Source organism: Eublepharis macularius, chromosome 17 (genome assembly GCF_028583425.1).
Source record: "Eublepharis macularius isolate TG4126 chromosome 17, MPM_Emac_v1.0, whole genome shotgun sequence".
Lineage (NCBI taxonomy): Eukaryota > Metazoa > Chordata > Lepidosauria > Squamata > Eublepharidae > Eublepharis > Eublepharis macularius.
In genome coordinates, this window is record NC_072806.1 from 28023181 (window position 1) to 28042340 (window position 19160).

General features: G+C 45.9%; 1 protein-coding gene across 1 annotated transcript in view; it reads left to right on the plus strand.

Annotated features, from left to right (window-relative positions):
* The window catches only part of FOXN1 (forkhead box N1), a 50522-nt gene that overhangs the window by 19793 nt on the left and 11569 nt on the right, over nucleotides 1-19160 (plus strand). Inside the window, exons 2-6 of the mRNA XM_055001625.1 lie at nucleotides 275-415; nucleotides 2113-2604; nucleotides 3483-3590; nucleotides 7715-7842; nucleotides 11681-11777. Of these exons, the coding sequence (XP_054857600.1) occupies nucleotides 296-415; nucleotides 2113-2604; nucleotides 3483-3590; nucleotides 7715-7842; nucleotides 11681-11777 (945 nt within the window). The 5' untranslated portion in view covers nucleotides 275-295. The remainder of the gene's footprint in view (nucleotides 1-274; nucleotides 416-2112; nucleotides 2605-3482; nucleotides 3591-7714; nucleotides 7843-11680; nucleotides 11778-19160) is intronic.

Sequence of the window (19160 nt, forward strand, 5' to 3'; positions counted from 1 at the left end):
GTTCCCCCCACGTTCCCCCTGAAAAAAAGCCCTGCCTACCACCCCATTTCCCAAAAGGAATCTGACTTTCATCCGACAGGAAAAGGCTACATGTGTTCCAATGAAGTCAACTGAATAGATTTCTCCTATCCGTTTCAGCTGAATATGGCTCGGCTGGATTGAGACCCAAGACTATCTTGGGCCATGATGGGAAACCAAAAAGTTGTCCTTATTAGGAGGCCTCTTTTCACACGTATATCATTTTGACTTTAATTTTTGCTATCTGTTGCAACAGAATTCCCAGTTGGATTTGGTGATGGTTTCACTGCTCCAGGATCAATCCGATATTAAATTTTCTTCTTCGGACACTCTGGAGAGCGACCAACACGGCAATCTCATGCAGACACATGAGGATTCCAGCTCGCCAGTGCAACAAGTAAGTTGCATTTTTCTTCTTTTCTCAGTTAGCACAAATATAGACAGAATGGATTGGCTGCAGGGCCAAGGCAAAACAACAGAAGCATCCCTCCCTACAGCACCTAACTGACCAAGGGCAAGCCAGTATGGCCAACTGCTGAGCTAGAGGATGTTGCAATGGCCAGGAGTACATGGCTGAGATCTTTTAGAACATCAGAGATGCTTTGCCGGGAGAACCCAGGCACCCTCTCATTCAGCTTTCTCTTTGCACCAATGCTCAGCCCCGGGAAAATTCACCAGCAGCTGCTTGTACCAGTCACCGGGTACTGGATGGTATCTTGCCTCCAAATGTGCAGGTTTCATTCAATTGTACGTCTGTTGATAGAGTTATCAATGAGTTTGCTAAATGGCAGCCACGGTGCAAAGTGGTAAATTCAGTGCTTTTGTCTGTAAAATAGCTACTGCTTGTCCTGCACCTAATATCTTCACTGGCGACTTAATTTCTAGAATTATATTTTTTTTTAAAAAAAGACTAACTGACTGAACGTTCTCTGCGTAATGTCAATCATTCATCATTTTTTCTAATTCTGAACAGGGCCAAAATGTAAATAGAAAAATAGACCAATCAAGGCCATGTGCAAGGAAATGAGATTTTGGTCTAAACCTGGGCCGTTTCCAGACGGCTTACCGGCCCCCGGAACGTCGTGCGACGGTGCGGGGAAAACGCGAAATATCGCGTTTTCTCGCGTGAGTTTTGCGTGACGTTGCGCAATGTTGCGCAAAACTCGCGCAAGAAAACACGATATTTTGCGTTTTCCCTGCACCGTGGCGTAACGTTCCGGGGGCCGGTAAGCCGTCTGGAAATGGCCCTGAGCGAACCCCCAGGTTTGCAGAAAAATCTGAAACATGAAAAAGAATAGTGTCGAGTTTTAAAAGCCTGTAACATCATACCTGCTTCTTTAAGAAAACAATGTGCCAAAGATCTCATGAGATAACAGAGTGATATCTCAGTGACCATGGAGGGGAGGGGGGCGTTTGCCAGGGGGAGGGACAGACTTTAAAATGGTAAGAGACAGGAGGGAGGAAAGGTAACGCTGGAGGAGGGAAGTACAGAAAGGACAAAAGGGAAAACGGAGGGCAGGGGAGGGAACAGAGGCTGCCAGAGAAAGAGAAAATGGCAGGTAGGTTGGTTGGTAGGAGTGAAGGAAAAGGGAGAGGCTGTAGCTACTGCTGGAGAGGCGCAAAAAAGAAAAGCAACAGGCGGAGAAGGAGTAGGGAAATTAGATTCCCTCACCCCATAAGAACTCACAGGTCTACCTCTCACTTGTAACATTTCAATGGGACCCTGTTAGTGGCTGCTGGGGAGATAATCTTCATTGTCTTCTCATGAGCTTCCAAGAGTTGCTGAATCACTGAATTTGCTCAGCAAATTGAAAGATTCAGAATACAACCCCAATAACATACCTGTTTCTGGAAACTCAGGGCCAAGCTAGAAGTGATGCCTTACACAGGTTGGACACTTGTCAGCTTCCCTCAAGTTTTGGTGGGAAATGTAGGCGTCCTGGTTTTACAGCTTGGCTCTCCATTACAGCTGCGAGACCAGGATGCCTACATTTCCCATCAAAACTTGAGGGAAGCTGACACGTGTCCAACCTGTGTCAGGCGTCACTTTTAGTTTGGCTCTCACAGTCTTTCAATGTGTATGTTGGCTTTCAGGAGAATCCTGGATTCCGTTGCCAGCCATATGATGGAGAAAACAGGACGGAGAGGACCAATTCAGATTCTTCTCAGAGCCCCAGCCCTTCTTCCTCACCTTCTGATCAGATCTACAGGAGAGGCATTCATGGTGACAAGGATGTATTCAGAGTCCCTTCAGCGGCTGAGAAATTCAGGCGATACGGCTATGAGGAAACCACCACGGGAGGCTGTGGCAGGTTCCTCAAAAATAACATCCGGAATCCCTTCCACCCGTACAAAAGGCAGTTCACAGAAGAACCCTTCCAAGAGAGCCACCAGACCCTTCCAGTGGACAAACACCCCTTCAAACTGGCAATTATGGATGGTTTTGAAGAGATGGCAGGGCCTACTGTTACCGGAGAAGCTGAGGTGTACATCACACATGTTCCTAACCTCTCCTCAGAGCCACCGTGGTGTAACACTCAACAGTTTAACCATCCAGGGCAAGAGCACCACTCCTCACAAGTGATGGTGAGTTCCTAGATTATGAAGGAGATCCAAAGGGAAGAAAAGAATACCTCTTAATGGGCCCAAATGAGTCCTTAGGCACCATCCGGGGGAACTCCCTCACTGCACAACAGGCAGTCATGGACTGCCTCACATGTCCCTCAGATATATTAACATTAATTTAAAACGTAATTGCTGATACCCCACAGTAGCAGATCTCCAGTGTACCCATGAAAGGAGAGAAGGAAATCCCACAAATCTAGGCAAAATGTGGGAAATAAACTATTTCAGATTCCAGTAGATCGCGAATGTCCAGAAATGGTAACATCGTCACCACGCTGTTTAATTTCAGTAGTGAGGGTCTGTGCTTCCAACACCATCTTCCTGGAAGATTGTACTAAAAAGTCATGTATTCATGCATGTGTGCATACACGCACACACCCCTCATCTAGTGTTTCTATTTAATTATCTAACACTTTGAAGACTGAGGGCAGGGGAAGGATATACACCCACGTTAATTGACAGTAAAGCACTTTTTGCCTTGACCAGAGGTCTGAGCAACACAGTCAGTGCTGCATACTGGTTAACATATTGGACTCGGAGGGGCAACATCCAAGTTCAAATCCCCGCTCTGCTAGGATGACCTTGGACCACTCGCTGTCATTCAACCTAACTGGATTGTTGAGAGGGTAAAATGGAAGCAGGGAGAACAATGTTGTTTGCACTGAATTCCTGGGAGGAATAAGTTTGTTTTCTTAATAATGTTGTGGTACTATTAAAATAGCAGCAAGGGGCCTTCATCCCCTTGCGTTTTCCTTGCAAGAGACTGCATGCTTGCATGTGTGTGTGTTCTAACCGGACTCACATTCCCCTTGTGTTATTCTTCCTCTATCATCCAACAGGATCCAGAGGTCAAATTGAAGACGCCCCCACTGGAGGGGCAGCCAAACCTGTACAGCTACCAACCTCAGTTGCCACAAATGTATTGCCCTTCACACCCTTTCCCTCAGGTAAGCACCACTTGCACCCACCTGAATTTGATTCCTGGCCCTCGATCTGAATTCATCCTGAATTTGGCCTTGCTTGTCAAGCAGAAGGCCCTGTCTAGTCCCGCTCTCTTCCAACATAGGCTAACCTGATGTCATGGAGAAGGCCACAGGAGGTCCCCAGTATCTTGGGCTCAGAGACAGAAGATTTCTGAACTGGGCAGGGAGTCCATTCTCAGCAATTACAGCCAATGTCTTCCCTGATAGAAAGTAATTTGCAAAGCTGTTTTGGGACAGTGTTTTTTCTAGCATCAATTGGCAATGAGTTCTATGCAAGTCAAGGAGGGTATGCAAAGGTATTGCCTTGCACCCTTCAAAAGGATCTCTCTGATTTGCAATTTTCGAGGCAAAATGGCTCTTTTCTGCCTTCCAGTTACTCCTCATTTGCTAAACCTCTATCTTTCCTCCCCTGGGCTTTTTTCTACATCTCTTCTATTAGCCCTGCCTCTTCAGTGGTTTAATTGGCCCCCTTTACTGTCCCAGGGCCAAACTAGAAGTGATGAAGCGCAAATGGAGCACAAGTGAACAGGGAGGAATACATGTGCGTCTGTTCACTCGCCATTCAATTGTAATTTGTCACTTCTAGCTTGGCCCCCAGTTCTTATTTCTAGTATGCCTGACTCTTTTCACATTTCAGTATGAAAACTACACATTGCCTATGAGAGACAGGTTGAACGTGGTGGAATGGAGTTCCGGCACCTCTTGAAAATGGTCACATGACTGGTGGCTCTGCCCCCTCATCTCTAGACAGTGGGTAGTTTAGATTGCCCTCCACGCCGCTGGCAGCGTGGAGGGCAATCTAAACTCCCCTCTGTCTGGAGATCAGGGGGCAGGGCCACCAACCATGTGACCATTTTTGCCGAGGGCGATATAAACTTTAAAAAACTCCACCTTTGTTTCAGCTGACCAAAGTGATGTCATTGTGCGGTCCCAGGAACGTGCACGCACTTTGTGCATGCGCACGTGGTACCAGAGGCACCACCTCCCGCCAGGAGTTGCCCCCTATGCTGGCAACCCACTGAGTTCCACCATCTCTTTTCCAAGAAAAAAAGCCCTGGAAGCTACATAGGATTCTCTGGTCCTCCAGATCTGCTGAGAAGGTCAGCTTCCTTTTGCCCACGATGAAAAATGGATGCAGCCAGCATGTTACTGGGCAAGGGGAGATGACTCAGAAGGAAACCATCTCCCTGCTGACCTGCCAAGCCACCGTCACCTGCCCATCTGCCACAGAACAATGGCCTCTTTTATGCCCGCCCTGCCATTGTAAAACTGGCAACACCCAGCTCCCCAATCAGACCCTCCCCAACCTTCATTTCCCTGAAACCAATAAAATAGAAATAGCTTTAAAACGACACTTCAGCCTGTTCCTGCCCCAACTTCCAAGGAGACACTGAAACCAATAAAGTCGAAATTACTCGGCCACACCAATCCTTTTTTGCCTGACCTGGTAACCACAGGTGGGCAGGGCAGGAGAATTCCTTCAGGGCATCCTCCAGGACTGCAGTTAAGTCATCAAAGCGAGGTATGCCAGTGGGCCCAGCATGGAATTCCCGCACCCCTCACAACTTGGTCCACTGGCTGTGTAATCGTCAGAGGCTCTGACATCACCTTCCTGAGCAGCCACACCAATCAGGGCATCACTCACTCATTTAAGAAACAACAAGCCCTTTGCAAGGACATCTATGATGGGGCCTGGGAAGTGAACACTCCTAGCAGCGCAATCCTAAACAAAGTTACTCCTAAACCCATTAATTTCAATGGGCTTAGACTAGAGTAACTGTGCTTAGGATGGCACTTAAAGTCCTCTATCCCCACGCCAGCTAGGAATGTTTGCTCCCTTATGTGGTCCTGGCCCCTCCAGTCAGGATCTACCAATCAAAACTTTCCCTTTGGACTATTGCGGTGTTTGATGTGGGGTCTGAAAACAATGCAGAAAAGGATAAGCAAGATTATGAAGGGGTTGGGGCAGCTCCCTACAAAGAAAGGCAGCTGCTGTTTTTTTTTTCATTAGAGAAAAGATGAGGGGTGTGTGTGTGTGTGAAAGAGGTTTATAAAATGACAAGCAAGGGATCCTCAAGGGCGCATCTTGTTTTCCCCTGCATCCTCTCCTCCACTATTTCTTCTTTTCCTTCCCTGGCAGCTCCTGTAGCCGCTCCCCTTTTCCTACCTGCTTCTCTCCTTCCCACCCACCAGCTCTCCTTTATCTGCCTCCCCCTTTCCATTTTCTTTCCTAGCCTCCACCTGGGAAAATTCTGGACAAGTTACATGGCAGTTGCTGGCAGCCTAGCCAAGTTGTATATATAGTAAGCCTTTGGTGGTTACTGCCAGGCCTATGCCCAGATAGTTCTCCTTCATCAGGGGGCACCACAGAGAAGGGGAATGGGATCTTTTCCAGGTCTGTTTTGACCTCTGAGTTCACCCCTGCCTTTATAGAAACCAAGGCTTGGAAAGCACAACAATGTTGTTGTTGTTTAGGTAGACCTGCAGGTCTTCTGTGGCCTGAGAGATCTCCCACTCGCAGCCTGGTGCCCCTGTTGTTGCTTGATGGGGTAACTGGGGGCACTGGGGAGAAGGGGGAATGGCATCCCCCTATGCCAGGACGCCAACACACCAGGGTTATGTTTTAGCCCTTGCTCAAAACTCTGCGGTAAACCACAGAATTCCGGCCCAGCAACCCCTAAAATATCCCTGAGATTTCAGAATGTAATCTCAGTGAGTATTTTCTTAAAACAACAAGAGTTGTTCCTATTATTTGGAGGAGTTTTAATCCCCAATGTATTGTTATTTTTATTTTTAGATTTCAGATTTTTCTTCAGGGTTGTAGAGAAATCTCCTGTCTGTCCCTGGCTCCATTTTATGGGGGTTTTTGGATCCGTGCTCTATGGCCCAATTTGGAAGTAGATATATGATGTATGAGGAGGAGGGAGAGGCAAAAGAGAGGAGCAAAAGGCAGAAGATATAGGACAGATTTCAAAAATGTATTCCTTCACAATGCGTAATGAATGTGTGGAACATGGCCTTGAGAAGTGACACTGGTCACTAGATGGTTTTAAAAGGTGGAGTTGTGGAAAAGAGCTATGATCACTAGGGTTGCCAGCCTCCAGGTGGTAGCTGGAGATCTCCCGGAATTATTACTGATCTCCAGGCCATAGAGCTCAGTTGCTCTGGAGAAAATGGCTGCTTTGGAGGGTGGGCGGTATGACACTATACCCTGCTGAGGTCCCTCCCCTCCCAATCCCCTGCCTTCTCCAGGCTCCACTCCCAAAATCTCCAGGAATTTCTCAAGATGGACCTGATCACTAAAAGGAACCTTCATGTTAAGAGGCAGTGTACTACTGAATGCGTTGCTGGGGGCAGGGGGCAACCACACAGGGAGTCTTTCACCTGACTGTGCCCCTGCTTGTGGGGTTTCCAGGGGGCATCTCATTAGTCTCCGTGAGAAATGGGATGCTTGGCTAGATGGACCCACTTTGGCTCTCACCTGGTAGCCTTGCGGTCACGTTCCTCTGGCAAAATGCAGACGCCCATCTCCTGCCATGGGTCAGAGATGTGCCATCCAGGTTCTTTTGCTTCTGGGCTCCAAGAGGCAGCCCTGCAGTCCTCTCCGCAGAAACTCTTCTGCAGTCCCTCAGCTCAGCATAGCTGGAATGCAGCAGGTGCCTTCGGTACTGATCTGGGCACCTTGAAGGGCCTGGAACGGCCTCTCAACCCTGAGGGCAAGGCCTCTTGTTTTTATTTTTCATTTAAGGTACTGGCATTTTTAAAGCTATCTTGCTATTTTTTTTTTAAAGAGTGTTTTCTGAGTCTGTTTTAGAATTATTATCTGTATTTTCAAAAACTCAGGAAATGACCCAGACACTTTATAAGTAAAGTGAAAAGCAAATAAATATTCCAAAATGTCCCTTTTAGTGGGGGCTTGGGGCTACTGCCCCCTTGAAACTCGGGGACTTTTCTGCCTCGCTGATGATGGAGAAAAGACTCGAAAGGTTCAGACTTGGCCTGCTGAAAGAGCCTCACGCTCTTGGCCTTGCCGTCTCCTTCTGCCCGTAGTCTAAACTGCTTTGCATTGCTTTCCCTTGTCTTACCAGTACCCCCCTGGAGGCAGTTATCCGGTGACCTATATCTCTGCATCTCATTATCCGTACCAAAGAATAGCCCCTCAAAGCAGCCAGGAACACCAACAGCCACTCTTTCCAAAGCCCATCTACTCATACAGGTAAGCCGTCATCAGCCCTTTCATCCGTATTTTCATTTTTTTTAGGGCCTCTCTCTGCCACTTCATAATATTTTGGTTTCTCAACCAGCAGGATTTATCCTGTCAAGCAACCCCCACCCAGGTTGCCAGCTCTGGGTTGGGATTGGGAAATATCTGGAGATTTGGGGGCAAGAGCCAAGGGAGGGTGGGGCCTTAGCATGGTATAATGCCATATAGTCTACCTTCCCCAGGGGCCATTTTCTCTAGGGGAACTGATCTCTGTAGTCTGAAGATTAGTTGTAATTCCAGGAAATCTCTAGGCCCTACCTGGAGGCTGGCAACCTTACCCCTCAAAAACACTAGGGAGACGCAACAAACCCACTACGCTGGCCAAGGAAGGGCTCAGCAACCTCTCCATCAGAGAGTGAATGGGGAGACTTCAGTCCAAAGGTCACCCCCCCCCCCATTCCACCTCCTGCAGGAGTAACTTGAGTTGGAATGAGAAGCCGTGGCGTTTACAGATATGGCTCCAGCACTCTGGAGTGCTCCTTCAAGAGAAGAGAAGAGCAGCAGGTCAATGCTCACTGGTGTCACCTGTTCGGAAGCAGGCCAAAACTATTGTGTTTGGACAAGCTTTTGCACACACACACCCCGCATGCGAGCGTTTTGAGCTGGCGTCCTTGTACGCATGGAAGCATTCTGGGCTCTACACAGGCTGAAGCCTGCACGCGGGGCGGGGGGGGGGTGGTGGTCAGGAGGCCCCAGGCAGCCCTGGCTAGGCCAGAGTTTGCAGAGAGGTACCTAGTGGGCCATGGGTTTTAGGGAAAGATGCACAGAGATCTGGCTGAGGCTTGTATGGGGCTTGGTTGGCTCTTCCAAATTATGTTCCAGTTTTACTGATTTGTTTTGTTTTAATGCAACAAAACCAGCATTACTTAGTAAGAAGGGTGTCCGTGATGTTGCTTTTGTTAGAAGTATTGGGTATATGTTTTGCTTGAAATCTTGAGATTTGTAGAGAATGGTGGGAGACACTTGAATGGCACACAATACTGCTGGAACGAAGCTGTGTTGGGTCTTAAAGAGTTGCCAACCAGCAGGTGAGGCCTGGGTATCTCCTGGAATGGTCGGTGAAGATGATGGAGCTTGCAGAGATGGCCAAACCTACTTCTTTGATTAGGGGAAAAAAACATTATCTGCATTTAATGTTACCTAGAAACCCCTTATAGCCTTTTTGCGGGAAATGGAAAGAAATGAACTGATGATTTGTGCTTTTGAAGATTAAGAGGGAAAAAATGTTCAGGGGGGAAGGAGAAGTATTTGTTTTGTTTATAGTAATTTTGGAGTGGTGTTTAGGTATTATGTAATACCTGTCTTTCACAGAGAAAACTGGAGATTATTCCTATATTTTTCTTTATATTAGTGTTCTTTTTCTGTTTGCTTTTTCCTTTTAAGTTTTCTTTTTTATATCCTGTTTAAAAATCCTTAATAAAAATTCATTTTTTAAAAAAAGAACCTCGATGGGAGAAGCCTGCCTTCCCAGCCCCATGCACGCGGCCTTGAGCTCCATACTGGGAGCAAAGCAAGCAAAAATGCAAGAAATAAACCAGTACAGATATTTTAAATAAATAAGGTACCTTTTTATCTTATTTAAACCACCTCCCAAAAGGGCTCCCACAAGGGTCTGGTGGCGCAGAGTGGTAAGCTGCAGTACTGCAGTCTAAGCTTTGCTCATGACCTGAGTTCGATCCCGGCAGAAGCCAAGTTCAAGTAGCCGGCTCAAGGTTGACTCAGCCTTCCATCCTTCTGAGGTCGGTAAAATGAGTACCCAGTTTCCTGGGGGTAAAGTGTAGAAGACTGGGGAAAGCAATGGCAAACCACCCCGTAAAAAGTCTGCCAAGAAAACATCGGGATGCGACTCCCCCCACCCCATGGGTCAGTAATGACTCAGTGCTTGCACAGGGGACTACCTTTACCTTTACCTAAACCAGCTAGGCATTATAGTAGGGTCAGCTCCCCTACCTCCTCTGGCCCCCTCTGAGACCGCCCAGATCCAAAATTTACACCCTGAGATCTGGCAACTTTTATTAAGAAGAATTGGCAATGATACAACTATTGCCTGCCCTGGCCATTCCTTATATGGAAAGAGACACAGTACCTGGGGGATTGGGGCCTGGGTGTCTCCCTGGCACAAACTAGGAAATGCTCCTTTAGATGTTGTTTTGAGCCTCAGGTGGGGGAAAAACAGGCCCGGAAGCAATTCACTTCTGATCAGGGAATGCCATGATGGTTGGGAGAGTTAACTACCACACTGTTCTGAAGAGTCCTGATCCATGTCGGTTGATCCATTACAGATTTTTCGCAGCTCAGTTACATGTCTGGAGACAGGGCCTGCTTTCAGAGGGAGCTCTGCCACCTCCAATCCCAAACTGCAGCGGTTCTCCGGGGGGGGGGGGTTCTGCAAAGCACCCTCATACGGCCGTCCCCCTTCTGGGTTTTCATACCCTATCTCCGCTGCATGGATTTCCCCAAGCCTGCTTTGGTATGATTTTCCATGAAAGACTGCATCCAAAGCAAGTTTTTGGGGGGGGGGGGGGGGGACATAGAGGAGAGGAATGGATTTCCACCCCTCCCCCACTGCTAGTGGGCTTTTTACCAGCTATTTTTTTATTTATCTGTACTTGCTATATTCTTATAGCATCCTAACACAATATCTCCAGTCCCATTAAAAAAATGGTATTGGAGCCCACCTAAAATGAGGGCCAGAAATGGAGGCATCACATGTAGTTTGGCCTTGAGAGCAGAAGAAAGGTCTAGGAAATAGAGCCTTTTTGTGCTGAAACTCAATAGTTGGAGGGGAAGAGGCTGCAATTTCCTTTGCATCTACGTGGCAACATTCTTAGCACAATGAATAATCTAAATCCCAGACCAGAGCAGTGGAACATTCAATTTGCAAATAAACCTAACTTGTTTCATCATTTAGGGCTCCCAACTCTGGATTAGGAAATTCTTGAAAAATTGGGGGGTGAGGGTGAAGCCTAGACAGGATGGGGTTTGGGTGGGAGTTAGGTGGAGATATGATGCCATTGGATCCCTCCTGTAAAGCAGCCATTTTCTCCAGGGGAACTGATCTCTGTAGTCCGGAGATCAGCCATAATTCCAGCTCTCCAGACCCCACGTGGAAGGTGGCAACCCTATATCATACTATGTCCTTGTATTGATATTGGCTAATTTTCTTAAACTTCAGAGTCCTGCCTCCTGGTCAGTTGTGTTTATCCTACATCATTAATTTATTTGTATCCCAAGAGAGGCTCTCTCTATTTCAGTTCCTTAAACAGAGAATTACACTTGAACGGTTTGTGACACCAGCCCTCATTGCTCCTTCCTCACTCCTGTAATTCCTAAATGATTTCCTTTCCACATATCTGAAGAAATGAGCTCTGACTCACAAAAGCTCATATTGAAATCAATCTTGTTCGTCTTTAAGGTGCCCTGGACTTCTGTTTCGCTACAACATACTAACATGCCCCCCTTTCTATAATCCTAGTCCATGTTCTTGGGAGTCTTTTGAGGGTCCATTTGGTGTAGTGGTGGTAGGACTCTAATCTGGAGAGCCGGGTTCGATTCCCCACTCCTCCGCTTAAAGCCAGCTGGGTGACCTTGGGTCAGTCACAGCTCTCTCAGAGCTCTCTCAGCCCCACCCACCTCACAGGGTGATTGTTGTGAGGATAATAATAACATATTTTGTAAACCGCTCTGAGCGGGTGTTAAGTTGTCCTGAAGTGTGGTATATAAATTGAATGTTGTTGTCGTTGTTGTTGATGTTTGGCCCGTGCTAACGGCCCTTTTCCTGTCTCTCAAGCATTCTCATCTTCATGGCACTAAAGAACAGCAAGACCGGAAGCCTTCCCGTCAGCGAGATTTACAATTTCATGACGGAGCACTTCCCTTACTTCAAGGTGAGCTGCTTGACGCTTCTTCTCGCTCTTACAGTGTTGATACCTTCAGGTGAGGCAGGCCTGAAGGCTAAATGTGCTTCAGTCAAAACCCCTGATCGACAGGACACTTTGGGTTTTAGGAAGTAGGCCAGGCCATTCTTGTTTAGACAGGCCTTTTGGTTTGGGGGCGGGGGGGGGGATAATTTGTAACAGTTTACTGGGCGTCCCTCTATGAAACCACTTGGCCTCAAATGCACTGCACACAACTGGAAGCATGCCAAGTCTTTGCACAGGCTGAATCGCGCAGGCCGCACGTTGGGGCCACACTGCTCTGCTTATACCAGCTAGTCAAAATTCTTTGGTTATTTACTTCCTTCATATATATTCTGCATTTCTTGCAGAACCTAGGGCAATTTTGTCCACATCCACACAAGTTATTTGTCCCGGGTTCAATGCCGTTGGGAAGCAGGTATTTTTCCTACTGTGCTGCAGCAGCGTGGTGCATTCGTGCACGTCGGGGTTTCCCTAGCTCTCCCTGATCTTTCCTAAACCGGCTTTGCTGGGGTTTGGGGAACGACTGTAGCAAAGTCTTGGTGGCTGCCGTGTGGGCAGGAAAGTTTGTGTTTTCCTGATCCTGTCCACATCTGCCTTTCCTCCTCTCACCACTGTGGGATGTTTTTTGTTTTTGTTTTTAAGAGGCAACTGACTATAATGATATAACCATATACGTAAGAGGTTGTCTGCATTCACAGCTTTCATTTGAAGAAACAATGAAGTTGTATACGAGGTGAAAGGCGATGAAAGGGACTATGCAAAACTATGCAAAAATGTTGCAAAACTGAATTATTCCAAAAGGCTTTTTACTCAAATGGGAGGGCTGTATTGAAGGGAGGGGGACTCAGGGCCAAGCTACACATGACGAATGACACTTGAACGGCAAGTGGATTGAGTGGAGGGCAAGTGAACAGGGAGAAATACACTTGCTGTTCAAGTGTCATTCGTCATGTGTAGCTTGGCCCTCAGATGCTGCGCTAATGAGTTAGGGACCATAGACTTCACCACTATGTCACCTTACATATTATCTGTTGCTTTAAATAGGTACTCCTACATATTACCTGTGCTTTATTTTATTTATTTATTTATTATATTAGATTTTTAGTCTGCCCTCCCTGCCAAGTGGGCTGAGGGCAAAGTACAACATTCCAGTTTACATAAAACACAATTTAAAACAGATAAAACATTACAGTAAAATTAAAACAATTGTATACAATAAAACCTCCTCAAGATGGTGATGGTAAAATACTGCTTTTCAGGCACGGCTCATATGTATATAGGGTGGTGGACAGATCTTTTCAGTATGGCTGGCGGGTGCCCAGCCTAACCTCCGCCATATGCCTGGTGGAACATCTCTGTCTTACAGGCCCAGTGGAAAGATAATAAATCCCGCCGGGCCCTGGTTTCATCAGACAGAGAGTTCCACCAGGCTGGTGCCAGGACCGAAAAAGCCCTGGCTCTGGTCAAGGCCAGGCAAGCCTCCCTTGGGCCAGGGACCACCAAAAGTTGTTGATTTGTAGAACGAAGTGTGCTCTGAGGTACATATAGGGAGAGGCGGTCTTGCAGAAATGCTGGGCCCAGTCTGCATAGGGCTTTATAGGTCAACACCAAAACCTTGAGCCAGACCCGGTACTCAATTGGTAACCAATGCAGCTGGCGTAATATAGGTATTATATGTTCCCCAGTCAGGACTCTTGCAATCACTTGCACAGCTGCATTTTGAACCAGCTGTAGCCTCCGGATCAGACCCAGGGGAAGCCCTGCGTAGAGCGAGTTGCAGTAGTCTAATCTAGAGGTGACCATTGCTTGGATCATTGCCGTTAAGTCATGGGTCGACAGGTAGAGGACAGGCTGCTGGGCTTGTCTTAGATAGAAAAATGAGGACCAGGCAACCGCTGCGACCTGTGCCTCCATGGTCGGGGAGGCATCCATGATCACTCCCAGGTTCCTAACTCTCGAAAGTGGTGTAAGTGGCGCTCCATCAAAAGCGGACCCCCGACCCACATGCAGGACCTCTCTCTTTGTGGGATTTAGTTTCAACCGACTCTGCTTCAACCACCCAGTCACAGCTTCGAAGGCATGCTCCAAGACATCTGGGGCAGAGTCTGGCCAGCTGTCCATCATCAGATATATGTTTGCTTTATGTTGTCTAATGTCAATCCTAGAAGTGATTATGTTCTGTTTCAGTATTTTCTTCTACTTCGTATAGGATTCTTGCTAACACTATGTTTTTAAAACCTGTATCTATTTTCCCTATGGCATTGTTTATGGAAATGTTCTTGATACGAATTGTACTAATCTCATACTGTGTAATCCACCTTGAGTCTCAGTGAGAAAGGCGGACCATAAATGACACATACCTACCTACCTACCTACCTACCTACCTACCTACATACATACAACTAGAGCCTTTTTTCAAAAAATGAAAGCTAGAAATTCACAGCTAAACTACATGAGACAAATTACACAAGGGGTGTTCCCCACACGGCTTACCTGAACCCGGAACGCTGCGCAGCATGCCGAAAAAAACGCGGAAGATCGCGTTTTCTCTCTCGAGTTTTGCGCGATGTTGCGCAGCATCGCGCAAAACTCGCGAGAGAAAACGCGATCTTCCGCGTTTTTTTCGGCATGCTGCACAGCGTTCCGGGTTCAGGTAAGCCGTGTGGGAACGGCCAAGGACACTCAAGTGAAGGGAGATACGATGTTAGCCGGGAAGAGTAGTTTGAATTTCAGCTCTCTCTACAGAGCCAGCAAAGATTGCTCCTCAGGGGGTTTGTTAATAATTGACAGAGCCTTTCAGGAGGCAAAGAGGAAACTAACAAACCCTCTGAGGAGTGATCTTTGCTGGCTCTATAGAGAGAGGTGAAATTCAAACTAGGCTTCCCAGCTAATATTGCATCTCCCTTCACCTGAGCATCCTCATGTAGTTTGTCTCATGTAGTTTAGCTCTCAGAAAAACTTAGTACACAGATGGTTATAACATTATATCCATATAACAGTATTCAGTTGCCAATAGTTAATAAAAGATGAAAAAGCTCTGGGGGTGCAGGAGGAGGGGAGAAATTGAGAGAAATTGAGCATCTAAACTGTTTCGTAGCTCAGAGGGGCATAATCCTGCCCCCTGGGCCCCGGTCACGTAATGTATGCCAGTGGAATTAGGCCTGCCCAGAAGGTCAAATGTCAGAGAAGCAAGAATTTAGAGCAGGGACTTCTGGGTTAGGAATGCTGCCCTGCCAACGACTTCCACTCTGGCACCTTTCAGAAAATCTACATTTAATGGGGCTGTTTTCCTGATTAACCTTTTTTCCTATGAGCTACTTACATTTTTTTCATGTTCAAAGATGCAGAGGAGTTAGCCGTGTTAGTCTGTAGTAGCAAAATCAGAAAGAGTCCAGTAGCACCTTTAAGACTAACCAATTTTATTGTAGCATAAGCTTTCGAGAACTTGATTCTCGAAAGCTTATGCTACAATAAAATTGGTTAGTCTTAAAGGTGCTACTGGACTCTTTCTGATTTTACATTTCTTTGAGTATGTTGGGAATCTTTTTAAAAATTATATCATAAAATAAGACTCGGTTGATCCTTCAAAGTAGGCAGTTCCCATAGGCTGTTCTCTTGCACGTTTACATTCAGTACCTTGTGAAACCAAGCCTTGCGAATTTCTTGAGGAATAAAGGAAAGATACCCAGTTGCTCCCAGAGTGCAGAGCCCAGGGGTGGGGCGGCAATTAGTTTGGGATGACAGAGTGCAACCACCACACAGGCTGTGAAAACAGCGATGACACAACTACTGTCCAATTCACCTTTGGGTGCACGGCCCTTGCAACTTAGGGTGATGCAACCGGCTCCTTTCTAGTTGAAACACAACAATCCAACTCCCACGTCCATGAAAAAAAGAAAAGAAATAGACACCGCTCCACCGGAACGGCTCTTTGAAGTACCTCTCCCTTCTATGTAGAGCCAGCTTTAAAAGAAAAGGATTGTGCAAGATTCTATAACTTTCTGAAGATCAAGAGGGTGCCAGGCTCAAAGAGAAGGTACTCTGGGGAATAAAAATTAGTTATGGGGTTTAGCTCCCTTTTCTGCTTATAACGTGGTTTCTATACAGGGACTGACTTGGCTGTTTTCCCCATTGCTCGTGCGACTGTTGATACAGCTCAGCAGCAATGGGGTTTCCCCAGTTTCCTCACCGTGGTTTCCAGAAGCAGCCACCGCACTCTGGACCACTGGGGCTTTTTCATATTTTAAAAAAATTGACAACTGAATGTCATTATATCGAAGCAGGTTATAACTTTATGATGCTTGGAAGAAGCTTGGAGGATCATTGAGTTGGATTTTAGTCCATCTGATTCTAGAAACAGAGAGAGTTCTCTGGACAGCTGCTTCAGGAAGGATGCTAATTTTGCAATGCCACCATTTCAGTTTGAAAACCGCTATTTTGATCTCTCTTATCAAACCGTGGAAAGATTAAATTTTGTGCCATTTTTGGTTTCTTTGTGCTGATATTTTTTCCAGTCAATACCTGCAGCTTTAAATATTATTTTTCTCTGTGTCAATGGCAGAAAATGGGCATCAAAATGGCATAAAAGAAACAAACTATTCAGGAAAATGAGCAAAATGGCAACATACAACCCTCTAAAGAAACAGAAAATACCATTTCTGTACTTTCCTGTCTCTGAAGATAGTTTCCAGACATATAGTGATCCTTTGCAGAAACCCAATCGGCTTAAAAGGGCTTTTTAAAATGTACATAGGATTATAGGGAGATGATCTCAAAGATGCTTCACTAACAAGTTAGAGACCATCAACTTCATCACTGTGTTGCCTTATGTCCTATGTGTTGCTTTAAGTATGTGCTCCTATGTACTACCTGTTGCTTTAAGTATGACCCTGCTGGGTAGTTCCATGTTGTCTAATGTCAGTCCTAGAATTGCTTATGCTCCGTTTCAGCATTTCTTCAACTCTGTATTGGATTTTTTGCTAATGTTGTATCTTTGTAAACTTGCATTTATTTACCCTATGACATTGTTCATGGAAATGTCCTTGATATTGATTGTCCTAATTTCACATTATGTAATCCGCCTTGAGTCTCAGTGAGAAAGGCAGACTATAAATAACATAATCAAACAAACAAATAAATTCGTTGTAGGAAAGCGAGCCCATCAACGAAGGAAAAGCTGGAGAACCCCGGCAATTCCAGAGGATCCTCACAAACCAGAGGCAGGATTGTTCAGAGACTGTAGCATAGGCACACCTCTTGCTGCACACCTTTGATGATGGCACAAAATCGCACAACCGGCTATGCTGCTCTAAGCGTGGATTTCGAAAATTCTGTGTCTATGCATGGAATTTTTTTTCCAATTTTCCTTCCTAATCTTGCATCATTAAATGCTTTGTGAACTTCCCCTTAGGGGAGGGAGGGCCTGTTATTTATCTAATTAACCACAGAGAATATGAATTAAAAGGGATGGGGGGTGGTAGTCATGTATGCTATTTTATAAAGGTAATTGGAATGTATTATTTATTTACTTATATATTTTATTTATTCCCTGCCTTTCTCCCCATGGGACCCAAAGTGGCTTTTATCATTCTGTCCTCCATTTTATCCCTGTATTGTTCAGGCACAGTAACCTTCCTGTTTTGAGTCTGACCGATTTACTTTGAGTAGCCAAGGAAGATTGCGTTGGGCTCTGATCTGCTCAAAGAAGCTTTCTGTACTGTACAAAATGGCACCCTGCCTCCTGAGGGAATACGTGACATAAGCAATGGCTTTACCTTCGTGGTGGGCATGGGGCTGTCTCTGGATCTTCCAAGCACCGTTCAATGGGGTGGTCTGGATTTCCCAGGGTTGGTTATTTTGGCTGGTTTTGTTAATTTTCGCATTAGGGATTTTAGTGTGCATAGAAATTAATCTTGAGCTGTAGGACTTATAAAATGTAACCTACTTGGAGTCTTAGGGCCAAACTACAAGTGACGAATGACACAGGTTGGACACTTGCCAGCTTCCCTCAAGTTTTGATGGGAAATGTAGGCAGCTTGGCGGAATGTCGGACAAGTGACAGTTGAAAAGTCCATTGGGCAGCAGTCGGAGAGCCAAGCTGCAAGACCAAGATGCCTACGTTTCCCATCAAAACTTGAGGGAAGCTGACAAGTGTCCAACCTGCATCATTCGTCACTTGTAGCTTGGCCCTTAGTGATAGGACAGGCTGCTCTTTCATTGATGAGTAATCTTAGTTATGTAGAACTCACTCCTAAATGAGCTAGAGATGTCTTATTTACCCAAATAATCGTTCGCCTGGCAAGTTATAATTGCATGACTTCCCATCTGAGAATTCCATGTTCCCCAAGAATGGCTAATTTATTCCTATTTATAAACCCAACATAACTCATCGTACATGTCCTCTTCCTGAATCATCAAATAAATCGGGTCACTAGAGACAAGGCACAGCTCATTAGCATGGTACTTTAACTTGGTTATAGGTATTTTTTATGTTGCACCATATGCCGTCAATGCAATTGTGAGCTTCTCTTCTCTCTTCTGAAACATTCATCCCATGCCCCTCTGTGGCACAGGGGCACACTTTATCTAGGGATGTTTATTTTTTATTTATTTAACTTCATTTTTAATTCCACCTTTCTCCCCCATGGGGATCCAAAGCAGCTTACATCATTCTCCTCTCCTCCATTTTACCCTTACAACAACCCTGTGAGGTAGGTTAGACCAAGAGTCTACAACTGGCCCAAGATCAGCAAGCCAGATCACCCAGCAAGCTTCATGGCAGAGTGGAGAGTTGAACCTGGGTCTCCTAGATTTGAGTCCAGCAGTCCAATCACTACACAGCAGTGGCTCTCACAGTGGCTGTTACAAATTTTGTGGCCTCATCAAAGTTCTAGTTTCTGGCATGACTTCTCATGCTGAGGACCAAAAATTGCAGCAGTTATTTTTTTCTTTGACCAGACAAATGAAATTTGATAAACATATTATTGGTAAAATTGTGGTTTGTTTTGAACTCAGTTGCACAGGGCTTTTTTTCAGCCGGAACGCAGTGGAACGGAGTTCCAGCACCTCTTGAAAATAGTCACATGGCTGGTGGCCCCGCCCCCTGATCTCCAGACAGATCTCTGTCTGGAGATCAGGGGGCGGAGCCACCAGCCATGTGACCATTTTCTCCAAGGGCAACCCACTGAGTTCCACTGCCTATTTTCCCAGAAAAAAAGCCCTGATAAGCATCATAACACAAACAAATGAAAGAGAAACACCAGCCATAAAAACAGATGAGTCAAAAAGTTCACAACAACTGGGCACAAAAGCAAAACAAAGAACAAAAGAGCATCCCTCCCTGCTTTCAAT